Source organism: Bactrocera oleae, chromosome 5 (genome assembly GCF_042242935.1).
Source record: "Bactrocera oleae isolate idBacOlea1 chromosome 5, idBacOlea1, whole genome shotgun sequence".
Taxonomy (NCBI): Eukaryota; Metazoa; Arthropoda; class Insecta; order Diptera; family Tephritidae; genus Bactrocera; species Bactrocera oleae.
In genome coordinates, this window is record NC_091539.1 from 1,895,181 (window position 1) to 1,922,465 (window position 27,285).

The 27,285-nt window shown below is 33.7% G+C and overlaps 2 protein-coding genes and 1 long non-coding RNA gene across 5 annotated transcripts; 1 reads left to right on the top strand and 2 right to left on the bottom strand.

Annotated features, from left to right (window-relative positions):
• Positions 1 to 1,148: 1,148 nt before the first annotated feature.
• On the bottom strand, positions 1,149 to 3,022 carry LOC138857598 (uncharacterized). The gene is made up of 3 exons (XR_011396745.1): positions 2,790 to 3,022; positions 1,321 to 2,721; positions 1,149 to 1,244 (listed from the first exon to the last, which is right to left on the bottom strand). It is a non-coding gene; the product is annotated as an uncharacterized lncRNA (long non-coding RNA).
• On the top strand, positions 1,452 to 20,006 carry tyf (twenty-four). Of its 3 annotated transcripts, XR_011396744.1 has the most exons (7): positions 1,452 to 1,877; positions 3,700 to 3,807; positions 3,875 to 4,681; positions 4,761 to 5,216; positions 5,287 to 9,835; positions 10,636 to 11,036; positions 17,996 to 20,006. XR_011396744.1 is itself a non-coding variant. In XM_014239978.3 (6 exons), exons 1-6 carry the CDS (start codon positions 1,452 to 1,454, stop codon positions 10,680 to 10,682), a joined length of 6,393 nt encoding a protein of 2,130 aa, XP_014095453.3. In that variant the 3' UTR covers positions 10,683 to 12,936. The 3 variants fall into 3 exon arrangements, 2 of the variants coding, with proteins under 2 accessions (XP_014095453.3, XP_036215262.2); XM_014239978.3 differs by lacking the exon at positions 17,996 to 20,006 and having other exon boundaries at positions 10,636 to 12,936; XM_036359369.2 differs by lacking the exons at positions 1,452 to 1,877; positions 17,996 to 20,006 and adding an exon at positions 3,071 to 3,174 and having other exon boundaries at positions 10,636 to 12,936.
• Positions 20,007 to 23,237: 3,231 nt separating this feature from the next.
• Lrpprc2 (Leucine-rich pentatricopeptide repeat containing 2) lies at positions 23,238 to 27,040 on the bottom strand. Its single transcript, XM_014239993.3, has 3 exons — positions 25,874 to 27,040; positions 24,569 to 25,815; positions 23,238 to 24,499 (listed from the first exon to the last, which is right to left on the bottom strand). The coding sequence occupies exons 1-3, from the start codon at positions 26,932 to 26,934 to the stop codon at positions 23,586 to 23,588; spliced, it is 3,222 nt and encodes a 1,073-aa protein (XP_014095468.1). The 5' UTR covers positions 26,935 to 27,040; the 3' UTR covers positions 23,238 to 23,585.
• Between the last annotated feature and the right edge of the window lie 245 nt (positions 27,041 to 27,285).

Here is a 27,285-nt window from a genome sequence, read left to right on the forward strand (position 1 = left end):
GGATTTTGTGCGTAGCAGTTACCGATCTGCATTGTGCATTCAACACTACGCTTTACTACGATCATAAATATACTTGACGCAAAAAGGTTGACACATTTGTAAGCCATTAACGATATAAGTGAACTCATGACGCTAACGGGAAACTGTGTAAAGTAAGCGCAAAGGATAAGCTAAATAAGTTTGAGAATTAAATACAGAGGTTCAATCATTGCATATGACGTGTTTTCAAACCTCTACATTGTGAAAGATGAGGCAATCTCATGAAAGTCATGCGCATATTGTACGAAAGTCAAAGTTATTTCTGAAGTAATTTGACTGGGATATGAAATATGATTTGTGAATCAAGACTTAAGTTGTTTGTTGTGAAGAGAACTAAAAAAAATTTTACCTGCACTAAAATTACCTCATTTTGTACGATCGCTTTTCGAAACCAATTTTAGGTGTATTTGCCAAAATACAAAAAAAATTAAAGGAACAGGGTTGCAATATTGTCTCTCGTATGACAGATAGGATTAGGTATTTATTTATTAGATTGCTTACTCAATACAACTGCTAAAGTGAATATTTGCTGCTGTTTACAAATTTTGGCTCTATGCAAGTTTTAATTAGCTTAAAGTTTATTCCAAAAGACTTCTGAAATTATAACCATAAAAGTAATCTTTGTTTCCATTTTAGATTTTCGTACATATTGTTGCTTTTCTTCGATTCATATATTAGGTTGTAGTGTTGTCTCTTTTAATCAAATGTTGTTGCAGTATGCGGCATGTCGGCTCAAGCGATTGAAATGGCGAAGTTTTTTTTTTCTTTTTTTTTTGACAAATCGCTATTTTTTATGTTTTGCTTTGTGTATGTTACGCAGCGAAAAATCGTGTAAAATGATATAAAAAGTTTTTTAAATTCACAGGAAAAGAAAAAGGAGCTTTTCAAAACTATATTAAAATAATTATTATGTATTATATATAATTATGGAAATAGATAGGTTAGTAATCATACAATCAGTATAGAAAATATTCTGATATGTGTTATTTGGTTTTCAGTGCAACTCTTTGACAGTAAAATGAAAAATTAAAAAAATAATAAGTAAATCATTAAAAAGAAATACTTTGGCAGACAAGCAGACACAAAATCATTGATTGGTTACAAAGTGCTGGCACTGCAATTGTGGTTACATACGCAAACGTCGCCATAGCCACGTACGTCCGTGGCGGATACACCGGCATTGGACAACTATCTGGGTACTCACGCTAGTGGAATAGAGCAAATTATTTTAATAACGAGCAGTGTATAGAATTACACATAATATTTAACATCACAACGTACATTTTTCGATTGTCGCAAAAAATTCATATTAAGAATTTTGCATACGCTACGATTTGCGAGCTATCAAGCAAATACTAATTAGGCCATTTTAATGGCATTGGTTTGCCCATCTCCCCCTCTGATGCGGAAAAATGAACAATGAAATCAGTGGTAAGACTCTTCTATCCGTCACCGCATCGATCGCTGCTACCATCATACCTGACACACCTATTGTGTCCATAGCCGGTGCCACTTTAAGTGAAATAACCACAACAACAACTTCAACGACAACAACACCGACTCCCACACCAACACCAACATCTTTCATACCATCAAATAAAACCAACAAAGACCATATTAACGCCAATTTGCCAAACAATCCAATGTCTGATGCTGCTGTCGCCAAGTCAGCTGGAGGCAACGGTACCGCCGCTGCAAACAATACCACATCTAATACACCAGCAGATACAGGTGGTATCACCGGCAAAAATTCTTCACTAGAACATACCACTATTGTGAACATTGCCAATGCTGGAAAAACAGATGACGCCAATACAAATGCATCAACTGACACAAAGGTAAGTTTAATGCTGTGATGTACCTATATTTCATTAGTTCTAGTAGTGCTATTAACAGAATTAACTCACTTACTGCTACCAGTAATGTAAATGTGTAATTTAAGTTTGCGGTTCTTATACGAACGGTACGTAGTTGATATTTAAAGTGTATAAATATGTGTGAGGACGAAGGCCATCATCACACAGCAGCTTGTATGGAAAGACAACTGCTAATGAAGTTTAATAAAAATAAAAAAAAACCGTAGGAAATCAATAGTGTGGCCTTAAAAACGTTCACCTTTCTCCTAGTACAAATATGCACATATAAAATCTGTTGTTTGTGCAGTTGTAACAGTCTTTCTCAGATATTTATCTAGCTTTTTCATTTCACAGAACATTCATAATTTTTTTTACGCTAATTATTAATATCTTTCTAAATTCAGAAAATAAGTGATAGTGACGTATACTCGTACATAGTACGTTCATATATATTTATATTTACATATATATTATATTTGCCGAAGATAAGGCGATGTCATATGAACTGTATTATTTTATACTACTAATTTGATGGAAAATAATGGATGCGCTTTCTGTAATATATATTTTAATATAGTTATGGCTTCAAACTACAGACAGCTATAGAAACTAAAAATACTCTCTTTCTTAACCTTCAGCTTTTGATCCGTACTTTGATCGCAACAGCAACATCCAATCCGTTGCACCTAAATTTGACACACATTGCACAACGCAGTGTTTAGTTTAATAAAATTTCAACTTATAGCTCTATTATTAACCGTCTCCACTTCAACGCATATATTCAATTTAGTAACTTAATGTGGTTTGTTGTTCAGTGCATGTATACCTTTATAAAGGGTTCATTATTATAAATATATGTATATATATTTTTAATTATTTCACATATGTACATACATACATGCACACAAATGAACATACTCTTTTGCATTGCCATTTGAAATACATAAGCATTTATTACAAAAACTTTTTCGTTTATAGTCCATACCCCTCCCTCCTTATTCCCACGAATACGTATTAATGGTGTCAAAACAGAATAATAACTAAGTTAAAACTGTTCGGTGATAGGTTTTTTTTTCTATCAGCACCTGATAGAAAAGAATAAACATATAAACATAGAAAACCGCAATGCCCCGTTAGCGGTGAGCATTGCGACAACTCCCAATTACTGAAAAGCAAAAGCAACACATGTCGAACACAACGGTTTGGTATGCTTGGTTCGGTGGAAAACGCACAGGCCGTTGGTTTTCCGGTGTATGTCCGTCCGGGAGCAAATAAAGGGGTACGGTGTTACGATTTAAAGGCAAACCAAAAACCGCATTACTGCAAGGGCAGAGCAAATAATATAAAATTGTTTTTTTCATATGTCAAAAAAGTTTTACTGTGATCAACATCTTTAGTGAAATTATTATAAACACTTAAATGTGTAGGACGCATATACGTTAATGTGTTTTTTTTTTCTTCTTTCATATCGTATAAGTTAGTTGTAGAGAAAATATTGCAAAACCAGTGTGCAAAGAAAATTATAATTATAAACTTTGTAGTTTTATTTTAAATGTACTTTTATCGTGTGAACAATTAACGGATTTTAATAAAATCAAGTACCAAATACCTACTATATATGCATATAATACGGTTATGATTCGCTTTACGTTTCGAGATTTTGAAATGAAATAATTATTATTACATTATCATATAAATGTTTCTATAATATATATTTTAAGTAATTGTGCGCTCTTTCTATACGATAGCGAGAAATTTACAATTTTTCTTAAGTTTTAAATAAATTTTCTCTTCGTTATTACAGAAATCTGATATCTCCGATTTAGAAGAACCTGAGTTAAAAAAGTTACTCGACGAGGCCTACAATTACAAGACACCCAAGGACAAAAAAGATAAAAGCGAAATATTCTTGGTTGGCAAACATTAAATTTAACATTAAAAACTAATACTTAATTAAAATCGTATTATGTATATTGCAGGATTTGCTGCAGAAGGTGGAAAATGAAGATCTGGGCATAACATCGACACGTACAGATAGTCATCGTCATCATCCGCATTCACAGAGTCGTCATCAGCAGAAGCAGGGTGGCTCATTGCAAGATCTATTACAGCTGCCATCCGATTATCGACGCCAAAATCATACATCACGTCACAAGAAAAACACGTCTGTGTCTTCACGTCAACGTGAGGGTGGCAGTTTACCCAGCAACGTCAATGTGGCCAATTGCTTGCTAAGCAGCTTTGGCCAACAATCGTCCGTATACACGGATAAACGTGTGCGTCGCGGTATTTTACCAGGCGTGGAAAGTGCTACTGTTGCTTTGAACAGCAATAAGACATTGGTCGGCGTAGTTGGTCTGGCTGTTAGCGATCCAAACGCCAATTGTTTGCTAAATAGCTTTGAACAGCAGACACCTGTCTACGCGGATAAACCTGTTCGTCGCATACTTGGTCTTGCTGGTGGTGATCCCAACGCAACTACTGGCGGTACAGGTACCAGTGGCAGTGCTGGCACGAATTCGGTAGGTGTATGCAGTAAGGACAGTGGCAACAGTGTTGGTGCTAGCGTGACAAGTGTCATTGGTGGCGCTGGGAATATGGCGACCACAGCGAGTGGCCATAGTGTTGGTGGCACGATGGCAACTGGCGCGGGTATTGTTAATAATCCAGTAAAAACTGCCAATTCCATTAGTGGTAGTAGTGATTATATTATTAATATTGGCGATATGATCGATATTCAACAGCAGCAGCAAATTTTACCATCAAAAGCACAAGATGGCGGGCAGGTAATACATATAACATGATTTTCATATTTTTGCATATTTTATACTTACAATATTGTTTTACTTTATCACAATATATAAGGGCTTGCCGTATTATGAACGTGTAGATATTGATATGCGCATACCGCGTCCAAATTTGCACCGTGGCGAGGGTGTGGATTTCGCACCAGCACACTCCCATCATTATGTCGACGAAGTAATTCGTTTTCATCAAATCGATGGCGGCGATGGTAGTTTGTGTGAGAGTGGTGAAGTAGCCATTTCAGTTAATAATCTTGGCAACAAACTCAAGTCGGCGGCTGCGTCCTGTTCCCTCCCGATGCCGTTAGACGAGCGTTACCGGTCCATTAAATCGGTGATGGGTGAGAAGGGCGACAACGCCGGCGTCAGTTTGAATGCAGCAGTTACAGCAAAGTCGTCCGGAACCATAACAGCAAACAGTGGTGTTGCCATCAGCAATTCAAGTAATAATTCAGCTGGCGGTGTCGGCACCAACAGTATCGGTATTGGCAGCTACACAAAATCACTACCATTATCGGTAAGTTGTAATACAATGCGAAAATAATTGAGAACCTAAAACTTAATATGTGTTATTTTTACTGCGCCAGCGTCAGACTGACGAGAACGGCAACGACTGCGAACGTCAGCAGCACAATAGCAGCAGCAGCAGCAGCATTACTGTTAGTGCAGGTCAATCGCAGGCGAAGGCCAAAGCTAAGAAGAAGCCGCAAAAGGATAACACCATACCTGTCGATGTTGAGAATGAGGCTGGTTACCGCGGCAAGGATCCAGTCGAGGTATTGCTGAAGTTCATAGAGGAGGATAGCAAGCAGAGTGGTAGTGGTGGCAGCAAATTCGCCGAAAATAATAAAAAGAAAGAACGCAAAAAGGAGAAAGTGAAACAGAGTAAAATAAAGAAAAGCAATTCGCTGGAGGAGTTGCGTAGTTGTGCCAAGATCGATGTTGGCGAACTTAAACAATCGGCTGCCACAACTGAGAGCAACAATGTCACAATGCGCAACAAAGGCAGTGGTGGTGGCGGCGGCAAGGGTGGCAAGAATAATTCTGCCTCAATAGCTGATATAAATAAAAACTTTGACGGTGGCAGCAAGGAAGGCGCAAACACTTCGCCAACTAGCGGTGGCAAGTCAACGACTGTCGTTGCCACCAATGCAAATACAACGGCGAGCAATCGCAAAGGCGAACGACGTTCATGGGGCACGGAGGAGTTGCAATATTTGGGCACTGAAGGCAGTGTTGGCGGTGCTGGCAGTAACAGTGGCTCCGTTGCTAGTAGCGGTGAGGACAAGGTGAAGGAGAAGAAAGATAAAAAGAGTAAGGAGAAGGATAAAGATAAAGATAAAGAACGCGATGTCGAAAAAGATAAAGGCAAGGAGAAGGAGAAGGATAAAGAAAGTGATAGGCAGGATAAACTGACAAATAATAAGCTTGACGGCAATACAAAACTGGATAAACATGATAGAAATGATAAAATTGAAAAGGCAGAAAAGCAGGAGAAAATTGAAAAGCTTGAGCGTACCGACAAGTTGGAGAAACGCAAAAGGTCCGAGAGCATTATGCATACTCCGATTGCCAACTCGGTGGAGCGTCAAGATGCCGGTACCCCGATATTCTCGGCAATCGACTTATTGTCTATGAATGCGCTGATATCCGAGACGGCCGAATTTCATGTGGTTACCAAAAAGAAGAAGCCAAAGAAGCAGCGCGCTTCCATTGACGAAACTCATTTTACACAAAACTCGAATTATAACAACAGCAACAACAACAGTGGCCACAACAGCTATAATAATAATAATAATAATAATTGTGGCACAACTATGCGAGCGCACAATATGGTATTAAATGCACAGAAAAATAACAACAACAGCAATAACAATAACAATAATAATAATGTGTCACAACAACAACAACAGCAGCAGCAGCAGCAACAATCACGTTATAAATACCATAACAATAATGCGCATGGATTTAACTCTTATGGCAATGGTGGTGGCAGTGGCAGTAACAACAACAGCTTCGGCGAAGATGGACGCCTGGATTATCGCAATAATTATAATTCCAATTATAATAATAATAGCTACAATAACAACTACACACATCAGCAATATGGCTATCAACATCAGCAACAGCAAGGTCCTTACCATCACCATCAGCATTATCAGCAACAACAACAGCAGCAGCAACATCATCATCATGCACACAATGTGAACAGCGGCGCCACAGACAAGTCGCGTCGTAAATCAACTTCCTCAGTGCCACCTTCGGAGAAATCCGATTCTAGTGATCTCGATTCGGTGCATTCCTTGCCCATAGAATCAACCACAGCTTCAGCGACCAAAAACAGACAGCGTCACAAGCAGTGTGACGCATCGACCACAACCACGCCAGAAACACCGAAGAGTACGGCGAGCGGTGGTTCACCAGGCTCGGCGCCGATTTCCTATGCACATATCGCCGCGGCAGCTGCTGCGGATCGTTGGCCCAGTCTCGATGCGGCAAACAACAACAATGCAACGGCAAATGGCATTAATAACTCGCCTACTATTGCCAACAATACGTGCGAGCAATTGCCGACACAAGTGGCCAACAATGCTGAAATTGCCACACCAGCCACACTGTCAAATGCCAGTAACAGCTCCTCCACGGCAGCAGCTGTTGCTGCCGCAGCAACAAGTACGGCCAGCAAACAGGGTAAGAGCAAGAAGCTCACCATCAAACCGGATTTCCCTGAGCTGGGTTCCAGCAATGCTACGATTGCGACGACGTCAGATAACAGCAAGCCAAACATAGCAGCCGCAGTCATACCTATAGTTGCCGCCGCATCGAAAACTATATCATATTCTCAGAGTCTAGTTGCCGCACCCGCACAAATAAACGCCCAGCCTAACATTGTAGCTATGGCAAACGGTGAAAAAGTGGCTGGCCACACAGTCGACGCAGCCGTTGCAGCAAGCGCTACCGCTGCTGTTACTGCTGTTACAGACAGCAATAACGTAACGGATGTCAACAAGGTTGAAGCCAGCAGTGGCAGCACAGCGCGCTTGCCACAACAACAGCCAATGCAGCAACAACAGTCACCACAGCAACAGATGCAGACGCTAAAAAAGTCAAAAAGTGTCGAACATGATAGTTACAGTTTCAACAGCAGTAACCTGGATCAGCAGTATCCGGCCTTAGCAAAGACAATGAAACGTAATAGCGCCACCAACGTATCCATTTCACCACCAACGGCTGCCGCCACACTTGTTGCTGGCGCAGTGTGCAGTAGTGGTATACCAACGCTGGCCGCCAGTTCAATGCCACCTGCAAATGCTGCTAGTTCCACTAAATTTAATTTCGCCGCAGCTGCCAAACAGCTCGTGGTCAAAAGCTGCTCTGTATCACAATCGTTATTAACGCAAGACTCTAGTCCTGCAGCAGCAGCAGCGACGCAGCCAGCAACAGTTGCAGCAATAACTACCTCAGGCGCTCCAGCTGCATACACAGCAGTACCGGCCAATGCGGCCATTACAGCCATTACAGCTGCAGCAAATGTTACGATGGCGCCAGTAACAATGCCGGCGCGCAAGTCAAAAGAAAAGTCGCCAACAGCTGTATTTGCACCGCCGACAGCGAACAACGCACTTGCAAACGCAACTACAAACTTAGCTGCGCAGACGGCCGAGTTAAGCGCTGCGTTCATTACAGCACGGAAAAGCAAGAAAGAGAAGTCACAGCCAGTGCTGAGCACAGATGCGACCATAAGCTTAACAACAAACTCTGAGCCGCATGCTCACGTTGCACAAAAGCTGAGTACAGCCACACAGACGCAAGCGACATCCATGGATATAGTTACTAGTGGTAAAACTACGCGCTCACAACCAAATATGGATGCGGGCAGCGAAACGGTTGTGATGCCACCCATTGTGAGCAAACCGCAACGGTTGCATGTTAGCAACGCCACTAATAGCGGCAAAAGCCATACAGCAGCAGCTGCCACAACGGCAAGCAACTTTGCAAATGCCGGCGCTGTGGTAGGTGCGCTGAATTGCAGTGCGCCCAGCAACCGGCCGGCAGTTATAATTTTGAATGATGATCGCGCCGGCGACAGCAGCGCCGTTGGCATTGAATTCACATTTGGCGACTTCAACGAGGACGAATTGAAGTTTTTCGACGACAACCTTGCCGAAGACGAGTGCACGGATGAGTTGGCAGCCGATGAGTTGGCGACACAGCAGCAGCTGCAGCCAGCGATCGCTGCAACATTGAGCACCGCTGTTGCAAACAGTGCGCATACAAAAAATGCCGTCGCACCAGTAGAATTGGCTAGCGACAACAATGTTACACCGTTCGTAGAGAACGTGGCGCTCTATGCAGCCGTCAGAGCAACATCTCCACAGCCAACGTTTATCGGACCGCCCTTAAGCAACATACCTGTTGTTAAGGACATTGCACATATTGTGAAAACGCCAGTAATTGCTGTCGTTAACGTGGTCAGCAACAGCGTTGATCAAGCCAACGTGATTGACAATAACAGCGCTGTAAGTGCGGCCGCAAACGACGCTGAACTGCAGCAACAACAGCAACAGCAGTTGCAGCGGCGTAATAGCGAAACGCAAAAATTGCAACAACTGGAGACTTGCAATGACATTGAGACCGCTATTATAGCTGCGGCCCGCGCAGCCGCCGAACAGCAACAGCAACAGCCACCCATGCAGCCACCACCGCTGCAACAGCAACGTTCATATCGGCACAAACATCAACAACAATATAGAAGTACTTCCTACGGCAATGCCTACGAGCCGCCACAACAGCGCGAGCAACGCTCACAATCCGCATACACGCGTGATACGCCGAATAACTATCAACAACAACACCATTATCATAGTCAATACCATCAACAGCAGCACTATCACTACCACCAAAGTAGCAGTAGTAATAGTGCCTCGCGCAGTCGCAGCAGTAGCAGCAACAACAATGCAAATTCATATGATGTTTCGGGCAGCACACCGCCGCCACAATCACCAAATGCCACAGCAGCCGTTGTGGTGAATATGCAACGCAAAGAATTCGACATACATTTCATACCGCCCACAGTGTCGAACGCATACAACGCGTTGCAGCATAACGAGATTATTGTGGATTTCATTGGATCCGGTAAGTGCAAGCAAGCAACACGAGTGTTTGAGTGGGTTCAAGGTGTTGGCACAGAAAATACATGTTGGTTGAAAAGTTTCTGCGCGCGTAATGAAAAAATACTGTTTCTGTTACGAAGTATATTTTTTTATGCAATATAATCTCCCTTACTTCAAAACACTTATTGCAATGATTCACCATTAATTTAATCCCATTCCTATAATGAGTTTCCGGAAGCGCTGTAAAATACCTGACTACAGCTGTAATAGCTGCTTCATTCGACGAAAAATGCTTTCCACGTAGGAATTGTTACAGGTTTCTGAAGAGGTGGTAGTCACTGGTGAATACGGTGAATGCTCAAGCAATACGTACTTTAATTCGTTGAATTTTGTCATTGTTAAAACAACTTTTTGAGCGGGTGCATTGTCTTGCTGAAAAAGTTTTTTTTTGTGCTGCAAACCAGGTTTTTTCTCACGAATTCTTTCATTCAGCTGAGCAATAATATTCAGTGTTGATTATTTTACCTTTCTGCAGCTAATCAATCAACAAAATTCCTTGACAGAATGACTTGTAACTTTGCATGTGTGCTCACGACAGTTGTAGCAACTTGAGGAAAAAAAAAAAAAATTTAGAGCTGGTAGTGCTATTTCTTGTTGAGAGCAGAAACTTTTCCACCAACCTGTAATTGTAGTAATCGACAGTGTGGGCATATAGCGCTGCCACATAATGAAAATTTCAGCTCACTAAGCGTACGCCTACTTTACATTGTGGCCTTGCAAAAGTTGTATGTACTAATTTTATTTTTCTACTTATTTCCATAGCTTGGGAGGAAGTGGCTAAAGTGACGAAATTCTACGAAGGACAATAAAACGCCGCCACAACAGCAGCAGCAAATACATAGGCACCACAATCACTGCATTACAACATAAACAAAGCGCAAATATAAAAATGACAAACACGCCCACAGCGTCAAAAAACCAACAGCCACAGCGTCTGATACAATTTGACAGCTACAGCGTGCCTACACGCGCTTGGCGTAGGCATGACTGTCAACTTTAGCAAACTGCATAACGCATAGTTAACGGCTTATGGCGTTTTTTGTTATTTCGGTTAAGCGCTGCAACAAGTGCGTGCTTGTTTTGCTGTTGTTTGGTTAAATTAAAGCGTCGTTACGCTGTACTTAGTGCCGTGGCTGCGCGTTGCATTGTCAATAAACGATCTTGTACGTATAGTTGCTTATTTAAAGTATGTTATTATAAGTGTTTAATTATATTATATTATAAAAAGAACTGCGCAAACGTGAGCACGCAAAGGCAAAGAATTACAAAAAAGAAAATATTCACATAAAATGCAAATACAGTGTGGGAAGAACAGCGCGTGTGTAGAAAGCATACTTGTTATATACAAGTATATATATGTATATATATGAAAAAGATAAACACTACACATAAATATATGTATGGCCTACTAACTAACCAAAAAAAAAAAATATATATATATGTGTATATTGATTGCTTTTTGTCTGTACATGGCTGCTTGTGTGCTTTTAACGCCTTCTAATGCACTATTACGCTGAAACTCTTAACAACTAATATAAATACTATTTTAATTTACTTAGAAGTTAATCAGTGAAATGTTAGTTTATAAATTAAATACGAATTCGAAATCCATAGCGAAAGAGAGAGAGTTAGAGGAAGAGAGAGAAAGAGAGAGACAATGTTTAAATGCGCGTAAAACATGAATTGAAATAAATATGAAAAAATATTATTATGAAAATTGAATTAAAAGCAAGCAAACGTATATACTCGTATGTAGAAAAGCGTATGTATGAAGAACTAAGCAAAGCAACGTAAACTTGCGCTGCATGAAAACGCTCATATGTACTGTACAAAAAAAAATATTTTTATGCAAATGGAAACTATGCATTAAAATACACATTTAAATAATTTTATATGCTAATTTAATGAATTGTTATGAACAACTGAAACAGCATTGTGTGTAACGCTGTGAACGCAGGGCATAAAGTGCAGTTGTTTTTACAAGGCAGCAAATGTCGGGCAAGCGGAAACGTGACTGAAATGGAAACTTGGCGCACTATGGCGCTTTGGATGTGCACTATTTAACAGTTCGCAAGCAAAAGAAGCTGTACAATACATATAGTAGTTATAGACATGCGTATATATACAAAAAAAAAAAAAATATATATATATATATATGTATATATATATACATTTAAATATATAATTAGCTACTATAGATGTACTTTATGACTGTATGTTTAAATTTATATACATGCTGTGCTGCTGTTTCGGAACGCCGACTGCACTCAGTGAGTGCGTGCGTGCAGCATAGCTAGTCGTGTGGCGAATAGCAAAATTAAATAAAATCGCACATAAAATCTAAACACGACTAACATATTTCAATTGTAACTGTAGCAGCAGCGTCTCCTATGCAGCATGCCAGCGCGCGTTCTGCTTGCGAGCAAACGTAGCGATGGCGCAGACAAAACACACGAAAAAGGCATATATAACACATCATAAATAAAGCCAATAAGTAGACTAGCGGTAAAGCAAATCAACTGAACTATTTAAATAATGCATAAATTACAAAAATAAAATAAATAATGTTAAACACACACACACATGTACACAACTCATATGGTGGCAAACATTTACATACATGCACACACACACATACGCATATGCCGCTAATACTAAAAAATAAAAGTTGTAATTGTATAATTAATAATGGCAATGAAATCACGCGATATTAAAACTTATTTAACACTTACTAAACTACTAAAAATAGCAACAAAATTTGCAAACAAAAACAAAATACAATAAAAAGTAATGAACTAAATATTCTTCAATGTACTATATACTTAGTAAGTATTCTAAGCTTATTTATAATTGAAAAAACAAAACAAAAAACAAATCAAAAAATCAAATAAAATAACGGTTAGCAATAGCTTTACTAAAAAGCGCACTAATGCTGCATGAAGTCTTAAGATTAGTTAAAATTGAAAGCATACAAATTAAGTGCGTTAATAATTGAAGTGAACTAATTTCTAACGCATACAATTGTGTATTAATAAAAATTACTAATAATGGCAGAGCGTAAAATATCGGTCATGATTGTTTTTTTTTTTTAATTTTATTAATAGCATTGAGTTTTCTATTCATTTTGTGTGTTTGCAGTTATAACTTATTGAATTTATTTTTCCTTTTTTTTACTACATTTACAGCGCTGTAGACAGAGCTCTGCAAATAAAATACAACATACATTAGGAAAAATTTAAAAATTGTCAAAAAAAGTAAATTTTTTTTGTTTTTTTTTTTTTGTTTGCTCCAAAAAAGCTTCAACCAAGTAATAAAAATATTATGCTCAACTGAATTAGTCGTGCATAAGCACAATCACTGCTTGTTGCATATTTACAAATTACAATTATTTTTTAACTATAATGTTTATATATACATAATTATATAATTTCTATGTTATAATTTGCTGTTCACTACGCAGTTGGCTTGATACATTTTAATTCCTTTATTACAAAAACAATGTACAAATTAATTTCGCTTATTTGTCATAATTTAAATATTTTGAAACTTTTCACATTTTTTAACAAAATATTCGTTTATTTTCTCATGTAAAACTGAATTTTCTATTTTTCAAAGTTAAAAATAAATACGTGTTTATTTACATTTTTATTAATTTTTTTTTTTAATTTTCACATTTTTTTTTTAATTTCTATTTTTCAAAAATATTTTTAAACTTTTCACATTTTTAACAAAATATTCAATAATTTTATGTAAATCTGAATTTCCTATTTTTCAAAAATATTTTGATTTAAATATTTTAAACTTTTCACATTTATTATTTTATTTTTTTTATTTAAATTATTTTTTTTTATTTAAATTGTTTTATTTTAATTTTTTTATTATCCTTTTTTTAATTTTATTTTTTTTTATTTTAATTTTTACATATATTTTTTAATTCTATTTTTAAAAAATATTTTTAAACTTTTCACATTTTTTGATAAAATATTCATTTACTATCTTACGTAGATCTGAATTTTCTATTTTTCAAAAATTATTTTAAACTTTACACATTTTTTAACAAAATATTAATTTATTTTCTTATGTAAATCTGAATTTTCTATTTTTCAAAATTAAGAATAAATAATTTTTATTTTATAATTTTCTTTTTTTTCCTCTAATATTTTTTTTTTACATTTGTCTAATTTTTTTCTATAATTCGTGGTTTTTTTACATTCATTTGCTGTATGATTGAATTTTTGTCGAATTTTTCGTGTCTGATATATTTTTTTTGGATTTACTGTTGTTTTTCAAAAAAATTTTATTTAGTAAAAGTTGCATTTTTTTTTATATTTTTGATTTAAATATTTTTAAACTGTTCACATTTTTTAACAAAAAAATTTTTATAATTTTTTATTTTAATATCCAATTTTGTTTTAACTTTTCAATTTTTTTTTTTTAATTTTCAAATTTTTTTTTATAAACTGTTTTTGCTGTATAATTGAAATTGTTGAATTTTTCATGTCTGATATATTTTATTTGGATTTACTGTTATGTTTTTTTCAAAACTTTTTTATATAGCAAAATTTGCATTCATTTTTGGTTTTTAATTTTATTTTATGTTCTAATATTTTTTTTTATTTTATGTACTAATATTTTTTTTTTATTTTTAAGTTTTTTTTTATATGTTTTTTTTTGTATATATTTTTTTATTTTATTTTTTTTTTTCATTTTATATGTTTTTTGCTTTGTTTTATGAATTATTTTGAAATTTTTGAAAGCATTAATATAAAATGCATTTGTTAGTTATTGAAATATCGAGCATTGTCCCTATTTCAATTTTCTATGCTAAAAACTTTCTTCCAACTTGTACATACCGACATTTAATATTTAAAAATATATCTATGTATTTATAAATGAATGTGCACATACCTAAGAGACTTAACAGGAACTTGGCTACGGCAACTGTTGCTTTGCGTAAAAAATTAAATGTTGCAACAAAGATAGCGTTGCGTTAGTTAGATTGCATTTCAAGAGTATAAGAGCATAAGGCAACTGTAATTATTTCAATAAATGTATGAACGTTTGTATGTTTGAAGTTCTGCAAACGGAATTTCCAAATTAAACAAATTTAAATGCTTAAAATCGGCAAACTATGTAAGTACGTTGTAATATATACATATAAAAAGCAAACGATATATAAAAAAAATAATGAAAACCAAAAATAAAAATAATTCACTGCAAAATATTTATGATAATTACTGAAAGCAAATAATAAATATATAAATTATTAAAATTTTTCTACCATGTATTTGTAGCTAAATGTGAAACAATTTGGAACTAAAAAAAATTAATGAATTTTCGATCAAGTTTTTTAATTCGAAATTAACCGTACACCGCAAACTCAATGAACACGTTAAGATATTTTTCGTGTTTAGGTTGACAAATGGAAAATAGAAAATATTTGCTAGTGAACAAATATATTGAATTGATTTATAAACTATTAATAAAAAGTATAAACAAATATTTACATGTACTCTACATGCTATTCATGTTTATAACAAAGTTTCCTCTAAACAAACATCTTCAATTAATATTGTGTATATTTGTATTATGTAAAAAATAATCAAACTTAAATAGCAACTTCAACTATAATTAACTTACCGTTAATTTTCGAATTTGAAATTTACAAAATAACGCAATAATGCATACATATGTATAAATAGCATAGCACATTTACGAGTATATACTTGTATGCATACATACATAACTAAACAGTAACAGTTGAGTTCATTAAACTGTTAGAATCATGTATAGGTAAATATGACTATTTGTTAAATATGAAAAAAATTGAAATTTCCTACAATAATGCATAAAGAATGTGCGCCATAAAATTATGGTGTTGAAGCGCTAGTGATCTTTTTTATTTTTATTTTTTCCAAAAATACGCGCTAAATTCACAACGCAAAACTTCATGGCCGTCTGTCGTTTCTAGCATCGCCTTGCATATATCTTCTTTTTTTTTTAGCACTGCTGTGTGTGTGCGTAATCAAAGCATGGTTTACAGCAAACATTACTCATCGCCAAACAAAAATACAAAAAAAAAAAAAACAAATTGCATGTGCGTATAACGTGGCCTTCAGTTTTGCTTTTCTTTCACATATCACCTTATGTTATTTAGCAATTATTTGCCATTAGCTGCGCGCAATATTTGCTCTACATACATACATATGTATATATTTACAAATACGAATTGCATATCATTTAATGCGCGGCGCTTTTCAAATAAGCACATACACACACACACACAGCTACGCTGGTAGTCAAATACAAATACATACAATATGTAGAAAAAATGAATTTTTATTAAGCAGCAAGTAGCGAAAATGTGGCTCAGGGTAATTACATAGCTAAAACATAAATTTGTTACTTTTCATTTAATTGTTTTCGATCATATTTTTCGTGAAATGCTTTAGGCAAAAATTGCAAACTTCTTAAACACTAACATGTGTCACTCCTTTTTTTTGTTATTATTTTTTTATTTTTTTTTTAAATATTTCATTACCAAAAATCTATTTTTGCATTTAACATAACATTTTTAAATTCAATGCATGTTCGAAAAATAGTTTTCAATAATTAAATTAGGTTTGTTTGAAATTTTAGCGCGTTCGTGTGCGCTGCGCCTAGTCTCATTGTTATATTTACACTCTTAAGATAACATATTTTGCCATTATAGTGTACGAGTATGTGGTTCCTTGCAAGAAAAGAAGCAAATAATAATAATAAAATAAAATACACATTTAATATATAAAAACAAAGCAAAAAAAAAAAATAGTAATAATGCTGTTTGTGATTTAGTAGAAAGAAAAAGTGCTGCGCTTGTTTGCGCTCAAAGCAGCTGAGTTGAGAGAAAAATGTAAAATAGACACACAAACATACACACTCCATCCATAAAACACGCCTGAGTCTGTGAGTACTTGAGTTGCATAGTTGAAATAAAATGAAAAAATATACATATATATATATTTTAGTCTTAATGTTATAAACAGCAAGCAAAATATTTAAAAACTTAATTTATGTTTTAAATGCGATATTTTATAAAAGGTATGCATGTTTAAAATAAGTTTCGATAAAGTAATGCTAATTTACTTTTCTTATAATTTTATGCGGCTTCTCTGTTGCTAGATTCATGAGATTCATGTTGTACTACGTAAACGTTTACATTATGTTAACGTTATTAAAAATCAAAAATGTATAATTTACTAGATATATTAAAAAATGCGTAGCTTAAATTTAAAAATGTCGAAATTTGTACAACACACTTGACCACTTCGAAAATTATATTGCAAAAAAATAATTTGATATTGGAGAACAAAAAAAAAAAGTATTTCTTAGGCTAACAGTGTGTGTTAATGTTATGAATTGAACGCTTGGAAATTAGCAAGTACAGTTTTATTTTTCTTATTTAAGCATTTTTGTTTTCGAAAATCGGTATTCTCTTAGAAATGCCGTTTTCTACTAAGTTCGAAATTTTCAAATTATAATAGTTAATCTAATGCAGTTTGTTGCCTAAAAATCAAATGAGGTAATTACTATTAAATAACTGTAACATAAAATTAAATATTTAATCAACTTTTTAATATTATGTGTTTTTTAAATATATATATTTGTTTAATATACATATATGTTTTTTTTACTATACATTTTTTAATATATATTTTTTTAATATTTTTTTAAAATATATTTTTTATTTTATTTTTCTTTATATATATATTTTTTAAACCTTTTTTACTTTATTTTTCTTTTATATATTTTTTTTAAACCTTTTGGTTAATAAAAATTTTTAGTAATGTTTTTTTATTCTGTTAATTTTTTTTGTTAATCTTGTATTTTTTAATATATCATTTCTTTTTAATACTAAATTTTTTTTGTTAATCTTATATTTTTTTAATATTTTATTTTATATATTTTATTTTATTTTTAATATTTTATTTTATTTTATTTTTAATATACATATATATTTTTTAATATTTAGTGTTTTTTTTAATTTCATCTTTGTTTAATATTATATATATATTTTTCAAAATTCCAATTCGGAATGTCCATTTATTCAACCGTATCTCAATGACTTCTGCTTTTTCTTTAGTTGCAGCACAAATTTGCAACTCGACTTAGCTGACATAGTGCACTTTCAGGCGCAATTAATAACAGTGCATTTGCTTAAACAAGAAAACTGATTTGTACATACATAAATATGTACTAGGCAGTAAATACAATCCACATAAATAAATGGCGTGCAAAGCGAAGTGAAGCTTAAGAAATTCGCGCTTTAAAACATTTAAACTTAAACGATAAATATTAAATACATACATACATGCATATACATATATAAATGTAGGTAAGCAAGTACATAATATAGTTATATTTCATATTGATAAGCTAAGTGTATGCGCGTTTATTAATAATTAATTATTAAAACGTTAATTACAGACATATATATTTACCTATACATATATACAATCTAAGCACTCGTTTGCTAATCTAATACAAATATATATGTATGTATATGTAATTTAAATGCAAAAACAACAAGCGTGGCTCTGTGTGCGGAGTTATGTAATTTTCAATGGATCTTTCAACTTTCTTGCAAAATGTACGATGCTGAAAGGTTTTGCTTTGCAAAAATGTGGCGACACTTGCGAAGCTGAATTTGCGCATTCGCTTAAAACTAAGTTCCAACAAACAGCAGTGCCTTTGTGCCCAAGCTGCTTCCACTAACTTTGTTTACGCCCAAACATAATATGAATATTGTAAAATATAAAAAAGTTCAAGAACACTTGAAAATATTTATTTATAATTTAAAAATATTTAAAGCTAAACTTAATACGTATTTTTAAAATAATAATACTAATTAGAGAGTTAAAATTTTCAGTGCTAAATATAAAAATAAATATATACTTACTTGCATACATACATAAATAAATATACATATGTACATGTATGCAAATTATGTATGTGCATGAACTTTTGAGCACAGACAGAGAGTCCAGAACATGAAAGCAATTGTAAAATAGATGGAAACAGCAACAATAACTGTAAAGTTTGAGAAGGAAAACAAAAACAAACAAAAAAGTAAAAACTAGGGAAATATTGTACCACAAAGTAATGAAGAAACCACACACACTCACATATATATACATATAAATGCATACACACATAAGCGCATATACAATATTAAAACATAAAAAAAAACGTTACACCCAAAATACACGCTTTATTTATATATAATATAATATAAAAATATATATATATGTATAAAATATTTAATACATTTGTATATGTACTATATACAATGTATAAGGCAAACTAAGCTGCGTTTCGAGCATGTAAAACTTTTTGTAATTTAACCTTTCAATTTGTTAACAACAAATGTGTGTCCACTATAGCACGTGCGTACACAGCTTGCAACAAATTTAAATTTTGAAAAATTTATTTAAATCAAAGGTTTGTAGATATATAACATATGTTTGTATTTAACTGCAAAAGCATAATGTATAATTAATTAATAACTTAAAAAAAATATTTAAAAATAAATTAAAATATTTAAAAATAAATTAAAATACTAAAAAAAATATTTAAAAATAAATTAAAATATTAAAAAAAATATTTAAAAATAAACTAAAATATATATATATATATAAAACTAAAAAACTCAAAAACTCAAAAAAACTACAAAACAATGCAAAAATACAAAAAATTAAAAAATGTAGAAAAGCAAATAAAAACTAAGAAAAAATTACATACATACAAAAATACAATATTGCAAAATTGTAACTGAACTGCAAAAACGAAAGCGTAAGCAAAAAGCAAAAACAAAAACAAAAAAAGAAAAAACTTGAATTGAAAACTAAAGCTAGAGTTTAAACATTTATCGATGTGAATTTTTCTAAGTGCGAATGCCTGTGTTAACATGTGACAGTGTCTGTATGCATGTGGAAAGACGCTGCAAAAGTGTTATTTACGAATCTGAAAAAATCTCTGTGTGCGTGTTAGTCTTTCGGTATGAATGCAGTTAACAAAAGTCAAAAGCTAAGTTAAACAATAAATAATTATTGTATTTAATTAATTAATTAATAAATACAAGAAAAAACAAAAAATTTCTTTTTATTTCACACTCATATATTTGTTAAATAAATTTCAAGAAACGCCTTAAGGTTTACATATAATACTACTTACATGCTTACAAGCGTTCATGTGCTTAAAAGTGTTATTTTTTTATTGTTTAAATTATGCACATAAAATTGAAAAACATATTTGTAATGAAAAAATGAAATTGTAAAATTTGTGTTTTCACATTCCATAAAAAATTGTTTTCATTTAAATTTTTAAGTTTTTTAATTAATATATTAAAAAAAGAGAAAATTTCTACGGTTTACGTTATATAAAAATTATGAAGCCTAACTTCTTAAGGGATTACATGGGTTTCATCGAGCAAAAAACGACATATTTTCAATAATTTTTTTTTCATATAAAAATGAAATATTTTACTCAAACTTTTTATTATTCCGCAGTTACATATTTTGAATCAAGATAATAAAGACATAACGATTTTGTGAAATTTTCAAAGCAAAATATTCAAAACTCGGTCATTACGACGTCATTTCCAACAGGATCATCAAAAGTAAAAAGAAAAAAATACGTGTTTGAACTAAGACCACTAATTAGGTATTGGGATAATACAAATTTTTTGGCAGACGATTTTACAAAAACATAAATATTTTGTTAAACATTTCTCGACAATTTTTGTTTTTTAAACAGTTGTAATTGAACAGAAAAAAATCCTTCTTTCAAGACCTTGTAAATTATAGCTCAAAGATTTGCGTAAAATTTCATTAAGATCGGTTGAGTAGTTCGCGAAAAATCTTGACAACCGAATTTGAAAACACAGTTTCGATAAAAACGCGTTTAAAGTTTTGAGTGCCTATATAGCTGACCTCGAGCGCGCAACTTTTCAAGGTTGTATCTCCAAAACTATTACTGATATCAACTTAAGAATTTAGGGCAATGTTCAAGAGTTGTTATAGATAAGACAATAATTTTTTTTTTTTTGAAGAGCCCATGTATCCCCTCAATGTAATTTCTTATTTTAATGCATTTTTTTCTTACTCATTTGCTTCTTATTTTTATTTGGTAAGCAATCTTAATTGTTTTACAACAATAAAAAAAAAATTTGTAAAAAAAATTAATTTGTTAATAAAAAATTTAAAGAATTATCATTTACTTAAAAAAATTTAATACTAGCATAAAAGTTATATACCTCCTTTTAACACTTAATCATTTTAACATTAAACATCCTATTTATTATTTTTGTTTATATAAAAGACGTTATATATAGCCATTAGGAAAAAAATTAAAACTTTTTTATCTCAAAATTAACCATAAATTAATTTTGTATGTAATATTAATTTTTTTTGTAATATACATATATTTTTTTACATAGTTTTTATTTTTATTTTTCATATTTTCTTTTAGATATTTTTTTTCCAACCTTTTTTATTTAAACAATTTATTATTTTTATTCTGTTAATTTTTTTTTTTATTATTCTTATACTTTTTTAATATTTCATTTTGTTTAATATTTTATTTTGTTTCTTTTTAATATTAAATTTTTTTGCTATTGTAAAATTTTTTAATATTTTATTTTGTTTTACTATTTTATTTTTTTGTTTATTTGTTTTTTTTTTTATATACATATATTTTGTTAATATTATTTTTTTTTTGCTAATCTTATATATTTTTTTTGCTAATCTTATATTTTTTTTGTTTATTTTAAATATATTTTGTTTATTTTAAATATTTTAAATATTTTTATAATTTTTTTATATTGTATTTTACTTATTTTTTGATGTTTTTTTTTATAATAATAATTTATATTTTACTTATTTTTTAATTCTAATTTTTTTTTAAAAAGTATTTTTGTACATATGTACATATGTATATTTTTTTTGTTAATTATACATTTTTAATTTAATATTTTATTTTTATTTTTGCTATAAAATATAAGATACATATTACTTTTTTAATATAATTTTTTTAATATTTTATTTTTTTGTATATAGTATGTATGTATGTATGTAATGTTTTTTTAGTAATTTATTATTTTTTTCTTTTAACTTTTTTTGTTAATTATATATTTTTTTAAATATTTCATTTTGTTTAATATTTTTTTTTTATATAATATAATTTATTATATTTTTTATATAATATAATTTATTATTATTTTTTATATAATATAATTTATTATTTTTATTTGTTAATTTTGTTTTTTGTTAACTATATATTTTTTAATATATTTTGTTTAATTTTTTTTTTGCTAATCTCATATTTATTATTAATACTTAATTTTTTTAATATATATTTTTTTTAATATTTTACTTTTTTATTAAACTTGTTTTTTTAAATATTTTATTTTTATTTAACATATTGCTTTTTTTTATTAATATTTTGTTTTTAGTATTAAATCTCACAACTAACAAGTACCACCTAGTCTCTGTTATAAGGTATAACAGCTAAAGTAGATTTAAAACTCAACCCAGCAATTTTTTTTTACTCAAAAACAACTTGGCAAGTTTTTCCTCCAAACAATTTATAATTAAATATTACAAATAACAATTTTTAAAGTGATGAAATTTACTTTTGAACTGTAAAATTAACAGTTAATGTCTGCTCTGCAGCACTACTCAAAATCGACTTAAGCCGTTATATCTTGTGCCCCGGAATATAGATATGCGTTTCTTTAAATTATTAAACTCACCATATATAATAAACAAATTATTATGTGCGTATGTATGTAGAGTTATGTAAAATTAATACATACCTAGACGCATATGTACGTATGTTTAACCAATAAATTTTCCACAAATAACTATTTAGCTAAATATGTATAAATGAAATTGGCGTTTAGCAGGCGCTGTGAGTCAAATTGTGGATGCATTGAGTGATATTATTAAATACATGCATACATATATGCATACATATTTGAAAAATGCTAAAAGTAAAGCACGAGTTATAAAATAGCTAAAGAAAAACAATTCTATCTAAAAATTAAGTAAAATGTGCTAAGAATTATATAAGTATATAAATACGATAAGTATAGTGCTGTATAAGTGTACCACTAAAGTGTAAAGTTATTGAAATATTGTTACTTAATGGATTTATGAATTTCGTGGAAAACAAAAACAATGCATTTTTTACAACTACAAACGATTCAACTTACCTACGACTGTGCTACAACACTTGATTTCCTTAAACCGTTTCTTTAATACATTTTGCTGTTTTTCGCCACTTTTCGCTCCTACTAAATTTTCTCTCAATTAAAAAGCGTTAAATTGAAATTGTAAATGTACAATATAATTATTAAAATAGCTCTTACGCATACGGAAATCAAAATTGCTGGCAAATATGCTGCGACACGACCATGCAGTCGTATGTCCATGCTAGTTTACTATAACAAGGAAATATGTATTTGCGTTGTTGTATATTTTAGCATTTAATTGCTAGTGAATAAACATAATTTAAGTAATACAAATAACAATTAAGAGTTTGCTAGTTTTATTAACTAATTACAAATGCTTCAAACAAAGTCAAACGAAAGCGTTTGCATTACGTATTCGTACCTATAAATATGTTTACATAAGACTTAAACTAAATACAGTTTAGAGTGACACGGTCACGTACTACATGATCTGTGCACGCAACGCCACTCTGCTGGGTATTTCGACATTGTTGACACGCAGCAATTGCACCAGATTGCGCAAAAAGTCTTGTGATATCTTCAGTTCGTCGTCCGTTTCAAGACGCTCGTACAGATCTAAAGCGGCTTGATAATTATTCGCCTTCGCGAAGTGTGTCAGCAGCATCGTGTAAATATTTTGCTCGTCAATAACGCGTCCGAAGCCGCGTGCGCCACGCGCCAGCCGCAGTAGCGTGCTCACCGCGCCCTCCTCGCCCAAGTACTCGCAGTTCTTCATTAGTAACGCCTCATTGATGCGGAACTCTGGATTGATGAGCAGTCGCCGCAATTGATTATCCGTGCCGGACTCGGCAAAGGCCAACAGCAGACCGCTATTCATGTTCAAGGTGCCATGTACTTTGGAGATGGCGCTGGTCACTTCGCTTAATAGCTGTTGTGCCGTTTCGCCGTTAACACCGCTATATTGCGTCACCTCTGGTTCATGGCCGTTGCTTAGGCGCACCAGCAGCGAGAGCAATTCGAACTGCAGCGGCGTGTGTTTGTAGAGCTCGGCGAGTTTTTTGAAATCGTCCACGGCGCCCTTAATGTCAAGGCGCAGCAAGCGCTCGCGCACAATCGGCCCCAAGACCGTGTTGTGCGCATTGCAGTATCTCAATTTCTGCAAAAAGTGGAAGTGTTCACGTGTCAAGTTGCGCTCCGGTTCCAGCGCAGGCATTTGTGCTGCCAGCTGCGCAACGTTTGTGAGAAAATTCCAAACATTTTTAAGAACATAGTCGCCGCCATGCACGCGTTGTGTGGTTGCGCGCGTTTCCAGCAATTGCTTCGCCCTGTCCAGCTGATTGTGGTGCACAAGCAGCGCAGCAAAGTCCATGAACTTGTGTTCGTCCAGCGAAAAGTCTGCGGCGTGTTTTATAAATGAAAAAATGAGTTACAAGTAGAACGAAAAGTGTGCGTCTTTTTACTTACTTGGGAACTCTTGCTGCAGTTGCTGTAAACACTTTTCGGCATTGGCCAGATCATTGATTTTGATATAGAGATCCAACGTGCTAGCCAACATACCAGCGCTGACCTGCACTTGCAGTTGATCACACTTGGCTTTGATCTCTTGTGCGCGCTCCAAACGTCCATTGCGCACGCATAGTTGCAAAAGTCGGCGAAGCAGCCCACGCGTGTTCATACCTTTCCCTTCTAATTCGATTAGATGGCATTCCAACTCATCGAGCGTCATGTCGCGTGGATGCTTTACGAAAGTCGAACCGGCATTGCTGCCAACACTGCTTGCGCTTTGCAGCAGCATTACATTTTGATCGATAATTTTATGCAACGCTTCTTTCAGCTTAGCTAGATTCTCATCCGTATTCATTTGCTCCTCGAGCGTTGTTATTATGGTGTTGGCGGCTGCGGGCGATATTGCCAGCCCGAATTTGGCGATTTCATCAACGAAGCGTTTTAGCGCTTTCAGATCGCTGCGCAAACGCAACTGTCCTTGTACCATAGTCAGCAGCAGCTGCCCGATCCAGTCAACTTTGCGGTTTTCGTTCTTTTTTGACAAGACCGCCAGCAGTTTAGCAAATTGCTGGTAACGCTTGGTAGCGCGCACATTAACAGTTGCATTGGCTAGTGTTGGCACCAATTGCTCAACTGTTAACTTGGTTGGGTACAGCTCAAGCAAATCATGTGCCGCCTCAAACCGCTGGCGCATTAATAAATACATGACTATTTCAATTAATACCAGTGACGGTTTGGCGCCTACATCATCAAGCGCCTTTATTGCTTTTTCTGGTTGCTGTAGCGTTATTGGTAAATTGGGCAGTACATAGAGCGCGATGGTCTCGCGATCGCAAGTCACATTGAGCGAGTTCATTTGTTTCAGTACGCCTAGCAGACCAGCTTCGCCCGATTGTTCATGGCTTTGCAATAGTGATGGCCAAAAATAGTGTGGACGCAGTGGTTCCAGCTGTGCCAGTGACTCCAAGAATGGTATGGCTAACTCGGCGTTGCGTCGCAGAGCTATTTCTGTGGCAATGTGCAGTGCGCGTGTGTTCTTGTTGCTATCCTGCAACATTTTTGCTATCTCTATAATTTCTGTGGCGCTGTATTTAGTGCGGAAGAGCTCTTGCAGCAGAAAGACGCCAAAGGTGTCGATACTTTGGTTTTCGTTGAAGCGTGGTGTAGGCAAATTGAATACAATAGCTTGCACTGTCGTTAGATTTCTGAAAATTTTGTTAAAAATTATTTTCATAACATTAAAGTAACTAATAGCGGAATTACCCGTTATGCAGAAGTTCCACACATAAGTGACGCAGTGGTATTGGCACTTCCGTGCCTACCGTGAAATCTTTGGGCAATTCACGTACCAGCTGCTTTATAAGTTCCTCATTATGCGGCGCTTTAACATGTAGAAGACTGCTAAGCATACGCACTACTTGCGAGTCGTTGAATTGTCCATGAAATTGACTTAACACTTCCGTTGCCTTTGCGTTGTCGTCATTTTCCAAGTATGCACACACCATTAAGGAGTGAGTTTCTGCGCTGGGCGTAATACCAGCAGCATTCATGTTGTCGAGCACCGAACGGCAACCAGCCAGATCATGATTGCGTGAGTGACCCCATAACAGCGCATTAAAGTGACGCATAGTCAGCGGAAGGTCATGTGAACGCATTTCCGCAAGCAGCGCTGTTGCTTGCTGCATATCACCAGCGCCACAAGCAGTCTCCAATAGTTCTGCATAAATATCTGTGAGTGCATATTCATTATTCACATTCAATTTGTTAAATTCGTCGAGAAATTTTTTGAAATCGGCGCATGGTGCACGATTGTGCTGCAGGACATGCAGCCAAGTTATATAATGTGATGCGTTTAATTGGTCATGTTGTGACAAATAGGACCACAATCGCTGAAAAAGCGCCAAACGTGTGTTGCTTGGACGTGCTGGCATTTGTGTGCCGGTGGCACGAAGTAGAAAATGTGCCTGCTCGTCACCAAGTAGTTGATTGTAAACATATGGATTCTTTTCCAATTGCGTGATGATTTTGTCACATAGCTCGAAGTGAAGTTGGCCTGTGTTTTGGTGTAGTGTCATTATCTTCTCCAATAGCACTGTGACTATAGGCGCTTTTGGCGCAGTTGTTGATTCAGCGGCAGTAGCATAACCATTGTGTATTGGAATCGGCAGAATATTCCATCTATTGCATAGTGATGGTTTCAACAGCTTTTGGGTTGCTCTTGTTGCATAACCGGTTTTAGCTAAAATTGGGTGAAAACCGAAACGTTTACTGATGCAACTCAATCGCTGCAACTTGCTGGTCACATTTAACAAACGTACACTCATTTTAATTAATGTTTAATACAAATTGCGCAAAACTTAGCACAGCAAAGGAAAAAGCGGCGATTCGAAAGCCGCAAGCACGCGTTGTTGTTCTGTTGTTGGTAAGGAGCGGTTGTCAAAATCAGCTGATGAAATAAACCGATGATAAGAAATCTGGCATGTGTTCAGTGTTGTGGTTTAAAGCTAAATTCAAATATTATTACAAACTTGTGAAACTTGCGTTGTAAAAAGGTATGTGAAACTTAAATTGCTGATATATAGCATGATATTTATAAATATAGTTATTTAAGGTATGTAGAATTAAGTAGTCCATAAAACCAATCTTAATGCTACTTCTGTTCACTCTAATTTTCG